A 13,753-nucleotide genomic window follows, 5' to 3' on the forward strand; every position below is an offset into this window, starting at 1 on the left:
TTAATGAAAGTATACATGCAACAACTTGCAAAAGATTTTTCAACATTTCCAAAAAAAATTTAGAAAAACTTATAGATGAAGATAACATTATTTGGTACGATGATGTATAGTAACTCGCGAAAGATATTAGAACTCTGACTTGAATTTTTTTTTTTTTTTTACGTCTTTCTCATGTTTAAGAAAATATCTATGATGTATAAATAAAGATAAGGACAGTTTGGTCCAAAGCACGTGATGAGGTCCTTAAAGATTAGAGCTGGCAAGTCTGACCCGACCCGATTGACCCGACCCGAACCCGAGCAAACCCGACCCGACCCGAACCCGAAAATATTGTGACCCGAAACCGACCCGACCCGACCCGATGACGACCCATAACCCGACACGACCCGATTATCAGTGACCCGAACCCGACCCAGACCCGACCCGATATTGACCCGACCCGATACTGACCCGATTAAATTGATGACCCGACAATTATTAAGTTTAATTTTGATCAAAATGAAAGTGATTTTGTGTTTAGATTGATATGTTTGACTTGATAATGGATTAATTAAACCAAATAATAGGTTAAAAACTAAATTTAATGGTAAAAAATTATAGTAATGCGATTAAGTTACCGGACCCGATAATGACCCGACCCAAACCCGACCCGACCCGATACATCATTTGACCCGAAATGACCCGACCCGATAACGACCCGAACCCGACCCGACTCGACCCGAAAGGGTATGCTGACCCGATATAACCCGAACCCGATATGACCCGACCCGACGTGACCCGACCCAAACCCGACCCGACTGACCCGATTGCCACCTCTATTAAAGATACACAATAATAGTTAAGGTCCTTAAAGCAATATAAAAGAATAGTTTGAGTCCTTTTAGTGTGGTTTACTCTTAGGTAATCACTAGTGTACTAGACTAGTGACTACTAGTCTTGTGGTCATTTCTCAGTGTTGAATTTTCATTCAATAACGTTAAGAATAATTGTACCCCTAATTTGGATTTGCTTGAAACATGTAATTGTCAATGTTAGGCCTTCTTCATCATATATCTTCGACTGAGAGAGTTCATACTCATGAAATCGATATTGAATGATCACAAATTGTTAATAAAACAATTTCGATGCAAACCAGCTTAATGATTTATTAGAGAATATATTATGAGATATTATTATTAGGATATTATATTATAGGTAGGATATTATTAGTAATATTCTTGGAGTATTCTCTAACATAAGTCTCCTATATATTGTAACCAGTTTATTAATACTAGACACGTCATTCAGTTATCTCTCTTCTCATAATCTAACATGATTATTAATCATCAATAATTTATGGATAAATATTAATGAATATGTATTTTGATCACACTAACTCTGATACCATGTCAAGTAGTCATTTCAACTAAAAGTTTCAGCTCATAGTTATAGTCCCAAGATCGATTTTATACCCAACAATTTGCAGTGTTAGCTCTGAAATGCGAAAATCTCTATAGGATAATAAAATGCTATTTAACCCTCTTGATATATAGGCTGCTTTCAAATCAGATTGCATACAACAATTTTATACTCCGTATGAAGGTACCAAATAAAAATTTAAATTTTCATTAAAGAACTCAAGAAAGAAGAATATCCAATAATATAGATATTCGTAGGATTTTTTATACACGAAACTTAAACAAGTCCGGTTTATTTTTAAGTGAGTACATTTTGTGTATTAATGTATTATGTATGACATCTGTATTCTATTTATTCCTTCCATTATTATAAAGTTATTCCAAAATCTCCCTCACAGATTTTGAAAAAACGTATGAAAATGAAATAAATGAAACAGTAATTATCCGTCTCTATATTTGGCTATAGTCTACGAGCCGAAGTTGAGTTGGCCGTACTTGGGTTGCTGATTAGGAGTGAAAAGTCCGAAATGCTGCTCAGTCGCTGCACCAGGCTTCTGATTTTCATCAAACATAGCAAACAAGTATGTCTCAAGTCGTCCTGGTTTCCGAGGCGTCCCATTTTTAACATGGTTAATTAAATTCCTATAATAAGTCCCGGCATTGCTCACTGTCGCGCTATCACCACTATCTGAAGGCCACCCGCTCTCTGACACCACAATCGGGATATTTGATCCACCGGCCTTAGCTAAGGCCGCGTAGACTGAGTCCACTAGTGCATCGAACAAGTTTTGGTATTGTAACCCGTTGCCATTATCAGTTACCACGGTCCCAGGGGCAGTAAATAATGCGTAGTTTAATTGAATATCTTTTTCGTCACCAGTGTACGAAAAATAAGGGTATATGTTAACTAACAAGGGTGACCCGTTACTCTTTTGAAAATTTACTATAGGACTCATGAACGACGTGTCACCAAATACGCTATTAGAGGGTGGGACCGTGTTTGCAACAAATGCTGAATTTATCGCGGTAGAGACCTTAATTTTTCCTCCTAAATTGGCCGCGTTAATTGCATTTTGGATATTTTGCATGGCGGGTAGGACGAATGGTTTATTGGGGTCTTGGACTTCGTTCCCTACCGCGATATAGCGGATGGAAGACGCGAAAGGCGCGACGTTGTTTTGGACCCATTGATTTGCTTGGGATGGATTATTAGCTATATTTTGGAGTTGGTCATTAGGGACGTCTAAGAGAAGTTGTATGCCTGAACCTTGTAATGCTTGAAGAGCCGATTGATCTGGATCGTACAATCGCATAAATCCGATACCTTTCGATTTGTAGAGGTTCACTACCTGTTGCTCTGAAGGTAAGTTGTTGCCGTTCCTTCCATAACATACTCCAATTTGTGCTTCTGCATGCAATAATAATAATAATCATTCAATTAAGTACGTAAAAATTATTTCATCTTTGTTTAACATATTTCTCAAACTATTCCGTGTTTTGAACTCTTTATAGATTTTACGTAGTTCACCTATAAAAAGTTCATGACACAAATAAAAATGTTATGTGACGAATGAAAATTACGAGTAAAAGACTTATAAGAAATAATATTTCGAGTATAAATAAGTATAACCTACAAGCACATAAGAAATAACTCTGTATTTTGTAATATATGGCTTCAACATAGGTCGAGAAAAGTACTCCCTCCGTCCCGGTCATTTGTTGTCCTTTGGTTTTGGTACAAAGACCAAGGAAATGAGAGGGGGTTAATTACTAAGTGACAAATGGAATAAATTGAGTGTGAATGATCAAATTACTCATCAAATTCATTCTTAAAATAGAAAGGACCACAAATGACTGAGACACCCAAAAATGGAAAAGGACAACAAATAACCGAAACAGAGGAAGTATTATACCTGCCGAGTGTAGGCAGAACAATGACAATGCCATGACCACCATGGTGACGAAAACCGGCATTGGAACACTACAATGGCTAACCATATCAAAATTCAGACGTACAAAATATTTATGAAATATATTAGTGGTAATAATTTTAAGTCCTTCAAGTTCTCCTTTATATAGAGGTTTAATTGAAGTGTTGAGCAACCCTATAGAAGAGAGGAGACTTACAATTAACGGGTCAATTACTCTTATTAAGACTTGTCGTGCATTATTTTTTCCACATAAAATGTACAATATATGGACCCTTTTCTTGCGTAAGTTTCAATTTGCAATAAATAGCATTCCCATTAGTAAACTTAGTAAACTAGCTAGTCTGTTTTTGAGCGCAAATTCTCATTTCAGATCGTATTAACTTAAGATGAGAAAAATAATGTCACCATGTTATAATAAAAAGTAACTATATAATAATAAAAAGTTATAACTAAATATCTCATTTTCTAATAATAAACTGGTAGTAATTTTTATTTGGAAATGTTCGTATTTTATCGTAAAATGATCAATATTTTATCCGCATGAAATGAGACTTGCTTGTTTTTTAGAGTGGTCGACTTTGATTAAGGTCGTTGGACATTACATGCATTGGGTTCATTTATTTAGTAAGTGAATTATACAGTACACTAAAATAAAGTTTTTGAGTTTTAATTTAAAAAATTTGAGTTTTATTATAATGTTTTTGAATTCATTTACTTATATATTAATTTCAAAAAGTTATATTATAACTCAAAAAAATTACATATAAGCTCAAAAAAATTTGATTTTTGACGTCATAAAACTAAAATGTAATTTATAAATTCTACATAACTCAGGAAAAAAAATACACAAAAACTCATTAAGTGCGAGGTAGTACATCTGATGTACAACCCTTTTTTCTCTCATTTAATTGATGACCATGCAACTATGCAAATAAGATTTTATATGATTCTTTACATTTGATTATCAATATAAAGTCGAGTTGAACGGCTTTCAATTTAGTAGTATTTAAAACATCTACATAGTATAAAAGCTAAGTTTTTTCTTGGCTTCTGATTGGCTGATAAGTTTCTGTATGTGGGACCCCCATGTTCTCTATTATACTTAATTACCCTCTCTTCTCAACCCAATTCTTATTCCTATCTTTTAATCCTATTTTAATTACTTATGTTAAAACATAAGTTAAAATGCCATAATTTAAATAAAATTTTGCTATTTACATACATTCAACGGTCTAACATGTCAAATATCTTTAATATAAGTCTAATAAAATAAGGTTGTATATTATCTGATATTCAAATCTAATATTTATCAAATATTCGAATCTCCAAATATGAACTATTTATATTATCACGGTATTGAACACTTAATCACACTCAATTATTTATTCGTGTATCTAATGATAGCGCCTGCTATTACGACCCGTGTATTTTTTACACGGGTATAAAACTAGTACGACCTTTCTTTTGGTGAAACGGATCGATCGAATCGAATCGAACTTATAGGATCGAATCGAATCGAACTTATTGGATCTCGAATCGAACTTATAGGATCGAATCGAACTAAACTTATAGGATTCGAATCGAATCGAATCGAACTTATAAGATCTGAACTTAACTTATAAGATCTGAACTGAACTTACACGATCTGAATTTAAATTAACTTAAATTAATTTAACTTAAATATTATTATTATTATTATTATTGTTCTTGTTCTTGTTGTTATTTTTATTATTATTTATTACTATTATTTTTTTATAAAACCGCAATTTTTATTATTATTATTATTATTATTATTATTATTATTATTATTATTTTTTTTTTTTTTTTTTATTATAAAAGGATGCGCGCAGCTTTCATTAGATGAAAAACAAAAGTTTACATGAAATTGGTGGGGAGCCGAGAAACAAGTTGCGCTCCCACACCCTTAGCAACAGCAAAACTAAGTCTAGTAAAAATGTAAGCGGCCACCCGAGCTCCCGCATCCTGAGATACCGAGAAAAATGTTGTTCATGAGGCTTGAACCCAGGATCTCTTGCTTGAGGTGCATTTATTATTACCACAATGACACATTCATCTTATTATTATTATTATTATTATTATTATTATTATTATTATTATTATTATTATAAAAATAAACGCAAAATTTTATCGAGATTAAACAAAATTTTTACAAAAAATTAGTGGACAACCAAGAGAGAACACTGATAAGAAAATATAGTTTAAAACACAAGGTGGAATAATAATATTTTTCCGCTTTATATACATTGGTTTGTTCATACATTATACTACGGTTATATAACGATAAAAAATAATGAGAAGAGTTATAATTTTGGTTTAAAAATAATAATGTATATATGTATCGAATAATTAATAATGTCAAATGTTTTTGCGTCGGTTTTAAAAATAATACTTTGTATATAACTTTTCTAAACTAAATTTATAGGATCTGAACTTATAGGATCTCGAATCAACCAGAAACTTATAGAATCCGAACTAAACTTATAGGATCTCGAATCGAATCGAACTTATAGGATCGATCCGAATCGAATCGAATGGATCTGAAGTGAACTTAAATTAAGTGACTTTAAGTCCAAAAGAACAGGGCCTACGTCCTACGACTAGTAAATGATTCTTCTAGTTCCTACTGTACGGAGGTTTACAATATTGTCATTTTGATCAAGTTGGTGTTAGTGTACTAGTCTTGTGGTCGATTCTCACTGTTGAATTTTCGTTCAATAACGTTAAGATTATTGTGCCCCTAATTTGGATTTGCTTGAAATATGTATTGTCAATGTTAGGCCTTGTTCATCGTATCTTCAATTGAAAGAGTTCAAATTCATAAAATCGAAATTTAACGATCACAAATTGTTAATAAAACGATTTCGATGCAAACCAGCTTAATGATAAGAAAGCTCAATCGTAAGGACTCGTATTTATTTGACTATTGATTTTGACACACTAATACTTATCGCGATAATCAACATAGTTAGGTAGTACTGTCATTATTATAAAGAAATGTTGCGTATTATACTTGTAATGTTTATGTTCGGATAATCGGATTTATCTTCTTAAGTCGGCCCCTACTAAGGGTTTTTATCTATCTACCTATCTATATAATATTATTAAGGGGGCGTTTGGTTCACATGAAGGTATCGGTATGGAATCAGGAATCAAACCAGGGTGGTATGGGTTTGGAACTCCATTCCTGATACCTTGTGTTTGGTTCAACCCCGGAATGAGGAATGAACTTTTTTTTTGTATGTCTATATTATTGATTGTACCATTTACTTATGTATTTTTCACCTTTAAATTTTCATATATTAATTAGTTAAAAACTTAAATATAGTTTTTTTTTTTACATATTTTAATTTTTTTTAATATCTTATTATTTCTATTCTTAAATATTATTAAAAATGTTCAAGAAAAATCATCGTTTGTATTTTTCACGGAAAAGAAAGAATTCGGGAAAAAAATAATTATGTATATATTTAGTTTTGTGAGGAAAAAATAATTTTTTTTTAATGCTAATTTTTTTCCAATACTCATCTTTGATATGATACCCAAGGTATCATTCTCATACCCACCTCCTCCCTTGGGTATGAGAAACCCATACCTCATGGGTTTGAGGTATGGGTATCAAATTACAAAAACAGTGAACCAAACAAAAGGTATGGGTTTAGCTCATTCCAAACCCATACCTTATACCTACAATGCTTGAACCAAACACCCCCTAAAAGGGTAACTAAAACGATAAATTTAAATGTGAAATGGCAAAGTCATAGCTTTCACGAGGGAGATAAAGCAGTTTACATGATTTGTTTGGGTTCATTATATTTCCAAGTAACAGAATCATCCTCAACGGCAGCCAATAGGTGATCATAGTCGAAAAGGGAAAATATAAAAAACAATTTTAAATGAAAACTATTGATAACAAATAAGCACGCGTTCAAGTCTACAAAATGTTAATTAATTTTGCTTTGCACAATCAGCGTAGATTGTTACTACCTACATGCCAGCAGCATGGCAGACCTAAAATATTACCAAGTACAGACGGAGCTCAACGAGACAACAAAGAACCCGCTAAACATAATTCCCCAAAAAATCAAGTGAACCTAACAGAATGATGGCGGTGCTGAGAAATTCTTAGATTGAAATCTCGTTGTCTAACATATGGATGGCGATGCTGACAACAAAAAATTTCTCAGCATCGCCATCCATATGTTAGACCAAGAGATTTCAATCTAAGAATGATGCCTTCTACAACCTAACAGTTATAGTACATGTTTCACAAAAACATGGTCATTGGTTTTTTTACACGAATACTACTCCCTCCAATTTCCTATTATCTTACCTCTTTTCTTTTTCACACAAGTTTAATTATTTTCCCTCTTTCCTTTTTTGATAAGTTTCATTCATTTTTTATTAATTTCTCTCTCCTAAAAAATCAACAACTCTTATTACTTTATCTATTCTTTATTCATCATTCATTCTTTATTATTTTCTCTCACCTATAAATTTCACAACTTACAATACTTTATTCTACTTTATTCATCCTAATGCTGCCCTCATTCTTCCAAGAGACATACGCGTTGCAGATCGATTACTGTAACAAAGCACCAAAGACCGGAGACAGTCCATAGATGTCTCATGAAAGAGCTAATCAAAAACCAAGAGAATTCATCTCAATAAAAAAAACCAACTTTTTCTAAAATTTTGTGTCTTTGAAGATGCATGCGTTATGATCAAGGAAATAAAAATTATGGCATAATGCAAATCGGTTTTTTATATACTTATTTGTGTAAAAGATGATTTTCGTGATTTTATAACATCAAAAATTATTATTGAAAATATTTTGTTTTAGATATTTCAACATTAACCGAGTTTTAAATTCATACCACTTAAATTTGAAACAAACACAAAGTATAAAGAATGGGTTCCAACCTCATACCACTCAGGGGGTGTTTGGTTGGAATGGATTCTAATTTCATTCCACCCTATCACTACTAAGAAAACGCGGAAAACTAGTAACAGCCTTTTTCCGTCAGGAAAACGTGTCATTACAATTCATCACTTAAATCGCGATCCTGACAGAAATCCGTCAGTAATTAGGAATACTGACGAAATACTGACAGTTAAACCACCTTACATTATAAGCACTTTACTAACAAATTTCCCGCCAGGACCTCTCTTTAATGATGGAATTTCCGTCAGAAATCTGACACGTGCATCTTAGGTGCTTCCATAAAAAAAGTTGAAAATTGATGGTCTTGACGGAAAATTCCATTAGTAAAAACGAAATATTCACTTTACATGGCATCTTAGGTGGTTCCATAAAATTTGAAAATTGATCATTCTAGCAGAAATTCCGTCAGCAAAGTCAACGAAATATTGACTTTACTGACTGATTTTCCGTCACAAGCCTTTTATATCTGACGGAATATCGTTAGGAAAATCAATATTTCGTTGACTTTACAGACGGAATTTCCGTCAAAACGGGCTGAAAACAACAGTTTATTGCCCAGTCACTATACCTATTTACATCGTTTCAAATCCAACATATATACAAATCAAAACCGCAAAACACATAAAAAGAAAAAGAGAGGATCATTCCGACTCGGGGAGTTTTTTTTAGCGTCACTGATATATGAGAAAAAGGAACATACATCGGATGTACTACCTCTAGGGATGGCAATGGATAGGATCTGGATAGGATCCTATAAGATCCAGATCCGGTCCATATTTACAGGATTTAAAATTTCCGTATCCATATCCGGATCCGCAGGATCTGGACTGGATCAGGATATATCCATATCCTTTTGATAATAAAAGAAAAATCTCTCTTAAAATATGAAAATATTAATTTTTGGATTTTACTACGATGTAAGATACTATTTTTATCTATTAGATAGAAATAATAAAGCTAAAATTCTAAAACATAAAAATAAAGTCTTATGAAATTACAATAACACTAAAAAGGTATCTTTTTTTAACTGAAAAATGTTAATCAGAGAAAAATCATGGTTTGATTTATGAAAAAACATTAAAAGACAAAACATATAGTTTTACTATTTGTTTAACTTAACTTATTGTTTAAGAAAATGAAATAAAAATGGATCTAAGGGTAGGATCTGGATCTCGACCATACGATCCATATCCATATCCTTATCCACTGGATCTCAAGTATTGCGATCCATATCCGGTCCATAGGATCTGGATCCCAGGATCTGGGCAGGATCTGGATTCTGTTGCCATCCCTAACTACCTCTAACTTTTTGTTTTTTGAGCATATATGTATTTTTTTTGAGCTTATTACCTCAAACTTTATTTGTTTTTAAGCATATGTGTATTTTTTTTAGCATATTAAAGTTTATAAGTTAGATTTTAATATTTTTTCCGTCAAAACTAAAAGTTAACTAAACTTATATTTAATATTTTTGAGTTTTATTGTAATTTTTTAGAGCTTAGTTTTTAAGTGAATAAAATCAAAAACTTTATAGTGAAACTCAGAAACTTTAAAATAAAACTCAAAAACTTTATTATAATGCTAAAAAACTATAGAATTGGAGATAGTACATCAGACTTACTGGTCTATATATAAAGGCTTTTGCCAAATCCCAAATTTAAACAAAACCGAAATTTGCCGCATACATAACTAATTTACAATACACTCTCTTTTTCTCTCTTTCTCTCGGTAACTAAACCCTAACAATTGGAGAAGATGTCGTCGATGGAGATCGGTGACGAATATCTAATCTCCTGCTCTCGTTTCGTTGTGTATTCTTCTGCTTCATCTTTCATAATTATTATTTATTTATTTGTATAGATGTCGTAATTTAATTTAAATTTTAATAAATCAGGGAAAAATACAAGAATATGCTTTCGGAGGAGGAAGATAATTCAAGCAGACATTCGATTTCCAGCACCGAGTATACTTCTTAATCCTCCTACTTCTCTATCTCCTTCATATCCATTTGAAATTCACTTTCCTTTTCTTATTATTTTTCTTTTTTTTTTTGCAGCTCTTCTGGTTCTCCTCCCCACAAGCGACCTCGTCGAGCTCTCGTTTTTACTACGTGAGTTCTTTTTTATTTAATTATTGGAGTATTATTGTTGTTGCGGTGATGGCGGTAGTGCTAATGTTTGTCTATACTCTACACGATTCAAATTTTTACCACATCTCAATTCATCTCCTATTAAAGGGATTTGAGATTTGAGCGAAAATTTGGCTTGAGACGTTTCAGGTGAGACCAACACCAAAATAAAAATATTTATTTCTCTATCAATAACATAAAAATACAATAATGACATGCATGTAAGTTTTTTTCTTTTTCTTTTTTTTTTTTTTTTTTTTTGCCCAGGAGTAATAAGCTAAAATATTACTCACTCCATCTCGGTTAATTGTTATCCTTTGGTTTTGGCACAAAAACCAAGGAAAGAGTAAGAGGCTAATTACTAAATGACAAGTGGAACAAATTAAGTGTGAATGGTCAAATTGCTCATCAAGTTCATTCTTAAAATAGACACCCAAATATGAAAAAGGACAGCAAATGACCGAGACAGAGGGAGTTCAATTCATGGGCGATCACAATTGCAAACCTTTCACAAAAACTAAATATTAACTATAACAACGTTGTGCTCATATTTCGATATCGTTTACATACTGTTATGTATATCCTTCTGTATTAATAATTTAATTGTCTAATTCGATTGTCCGCCTGCAACATTGTTGTTTTCTTTTTATTTGATTAAAAGATAACATGTATCTGAAGTTTCTAAATTTTGCTTGTATTTGAGTATTTCCCAACATTCAGTCAAGAATTTGAGAAAATCAGGCTTAAAGAATTAAAGAAAATAGACGCTGAAGACATACTCCCGAAAGTTTATGTTGAGTGGTTCATGTCATTAGAAGCTAATGAAAATGATATCTTGTGGCCGGGATATTATGGTGAATGGTTCATGACATTAGGAACTGAGGTTAAGGCAGACTTCTTACATCCTTACTTTTATACTCAATGGTACGTGATGAAATTCAATAAAGCTGATCCTATGAAGTTTCCGAGTTCGGCCGAACTGATCCAGAAATATGGTCAGCCTGCCTTGGAATATTTTAACAAGATTAATAAGGTTTGTTTCCGAGCGCTATTATTATTATTATTAGGGTAATTTGATAATATATACCTTAAATAACTCAATTTTTCAAATCTTATACCTAATATAATTTTTTTAAAAATCTTATATCTAAAATAACATTTTCTTCCAAACTTGATACCAAATCTTAAAAAAATCCCTAAATTAACGATTTTGCCCTTACTAATTTGATGGTTTTAGTGATGATAATGGTAGATATGTGTCTTAATAGGTGAGTCAAAGGATGACAATGTTTAATAAGTAAGGGTAAGATTGTCAATTCAAAACTTTTTTTCAGATTTGGTATCAAGTTTGGAAGAAAATGTTATTTTAGGTATAAGATTTTAAAGAAAGTTATCTTAGGTATAAAATTTGAAAAAGTGAATTATTTAAGGTATAAATTATCAAATTACTCTTATTATTATTTCTCCTTTATTTCAATGACTCGGGGTGTTTGTTCGCCATAATTGTTACTGATTTCTAATGAATTTAATATTTTTTTGAATGAATAATATGGCGCTAGTGTGATTACGAATACGTGAGGGACGTGGCATTAAATGAATGCGGTTTATCCTATCATCTGAACTTCTATGGTCGCCTCAAAGTCTCTTCACCAAGACCGGAATCAGAAGCACCTGAAATACTCTTTTTTGCTGATGTGCACTTTGATCATGGAGTTTTGGAGTGCTGTATTCTTGATTCTCATGAATTCGGTATGTTCTTCAAAGTAAGCTTATATCAGTATTTGTTGTTGTTTTTGTTGTGAGTATTCTACACGCTAACTTGATTTGGTGGTGCACTTGGTTGCGTTCCCCTTTTGCAGGTGATGCAACAGTACTACACCCTCCACATTTCTACTGTAGTGGCCATTGTGCTCCAATCTAAGTGTTATGAATGATGAATATCTAGATTGTATTTAGTTATGGACAGTGATAGGGCGAATCAAGTACTACTATGTAGGGTAGATTAGACAAAAGTAGAGTGTACCATTGATTTGAAATTTTGCATGATCAACCTAAGAATACATCGATTGACTAGAGCGAAAGTGAGTAGAATCATCTGACGATTTGAAACAGACTAGAAAATTCAATACAGTTAATCTTTGACTAATTTTTCTAAACGCAAATTCTTGTTTCAGACAATTGCTTTTCGTCTGAAACTTTAAACAGGCATAATGGCATATATGACCATTTGTGTTTTAATAGTGTTCACGTTTGGCTGTAAAGCGGACTAATCATGATCATGTGCCATTTGATTGATCCGACGAAGTACGTTTTTGTACTTGCCATTCTGCGTACCCCAAAAAAGTGTACTTCATTATTTGCTGTGTCCCTTCATCACACAAAGTGGTACATGCAGTCACGAACCCCACTTTCTGATGTCTTTGCTGTGTTCAGACTGTGTGCATGATAAGCGTCATGGACAAGTACAAGGACGTCAAGGAGCTAGCCAAGTACAACCTTAATGTCCTTAATGTGTAGTATAGATTGGTTGATCTGACCGTCTCATCGCTTGTGGCTAACACAAATTTGTTTCCGAAACACTTGAGATCCTACCATAAATTTTCCACAAGGCCGCTTCTGCATACAATAATAATAATAATCATTCAGTTAGTATTAAGGAAACATTTTTCTAACTGTTCCGTATTTTAAACTGACTATAGATTTTACGTAGTTCACCCGAATAACTTACGAGTATATTACACAAACCAAAAGTTTATGCGACAAGTGAGTTAGACTTACGAATTTGTAACACCCCCTTTTACCCGGTCAAGGTAATTGGGAGATGTTAGTGAAATCGGAGTCGCAATTGAGAAACGATTAACATAATTAAGTGCTCGTTTGGTTCATACAGGAATTGAACTCCTGTGTTAGTTTACAATTCACTGGATTTCAATTCCCATATCCAATTCACATGAAATGGCAAAAACATGTTTGGTTGCCTTGGAGGAGTTTGTTTTTCCCATGAATTAAACTCCAATGGTTTGTTTGGTTAAACTATGTAATTCACCCGATTTTAATTTCTAAATACCAATATATCCCTCAATAATATTACTAGCCTCAAATTTTTATTAAGGGTAAATAGGTAAATTTAGAGAGATAAGATGGAGGAGTTTGCAATTACCTAGGGAGAGCTAGGTAATTAAACTCCTACAGTTTATTCCCAGGGGTTCATTTTATTTAGACACTTCCTACGTTCATTGAGTTCATTGGTTTAGGCCTGAGGATCGTTCGCTCTGATACCACTTTGTAACACCCCGGTTTATGAAGGAGCCTTTAGCAAGACATTCCCTAATAA

The 13,753-nt window shown here is 32.8% G+C and overlaps 2 protein-coding genes across 2 annotated transcripts; one reads left to right on the plus strand and one right to left on the minus strand.

Annotated features, from left to right (window-relative positions):
- Nucleotides 1-1,580: 1,580 nt before the first annotated feature.
- Nucleotides 1,581-3,449, minus strand: LOC141619271 (glucan endo-1,3-beta-glucosidase-like). Its single transcript, XM_074436299.1, has 2 exons — nt 3,311-3,449; nt 1,581-2,805 (listed from the first exon to the last, which is right to left on the minus strand). The coding sequence occupies exons 1-2, from the start codon at nt 3,393-3,395 to the stop codon at nt 1,865-1,867; spliced, it is 1,026 nt and encodes a 341-aa protein (XP_074292400.1). The 5' UTR covers nt 3,396-3,449; the 3' UTR covers nt 1,581-1,864.
- Nucleotides 3,450-10,629: 7,180 nt separating this feature from the next.
- On the plus strand, nt 10,630-12,410 carry LOC141621012 (uncharacterized). The gene is made up of 4 exons (XM_074437739.1): nt 10,630-10,640; nt 11,140-11,452; nt 11,979-12,168; nt 12,279-12,410. Exons 1-4 carry the CDS (start codon nt 10,630-10,632, stop codon nt 12,338-12,340), a joined length of 576 nt encoding a protein of 191 aa, XP_074293840.1. The 3' UTR covers nt 12,341-12,410.
- Nucleotides 12,411-13,753: the final 1,343 nt, after the last annotated feature.

The sequence above is a fragment of the Silene latifolia genome, chromosome X (genome assembly GCF_048544455.1).
Source record: "Silene latifolia isolate original U9 population chromosome X, ASM4854445v1, whole genome shotgun sequence".
In the NCBI taxonomy this organism is placed as follows: domain Eukaryota; kingdom Viridiplantae; phylum Streptophyta; class Magnoliopsida; order Caryophyllales; family Caryophyllaceae; genus Silene; species Silene latifolia.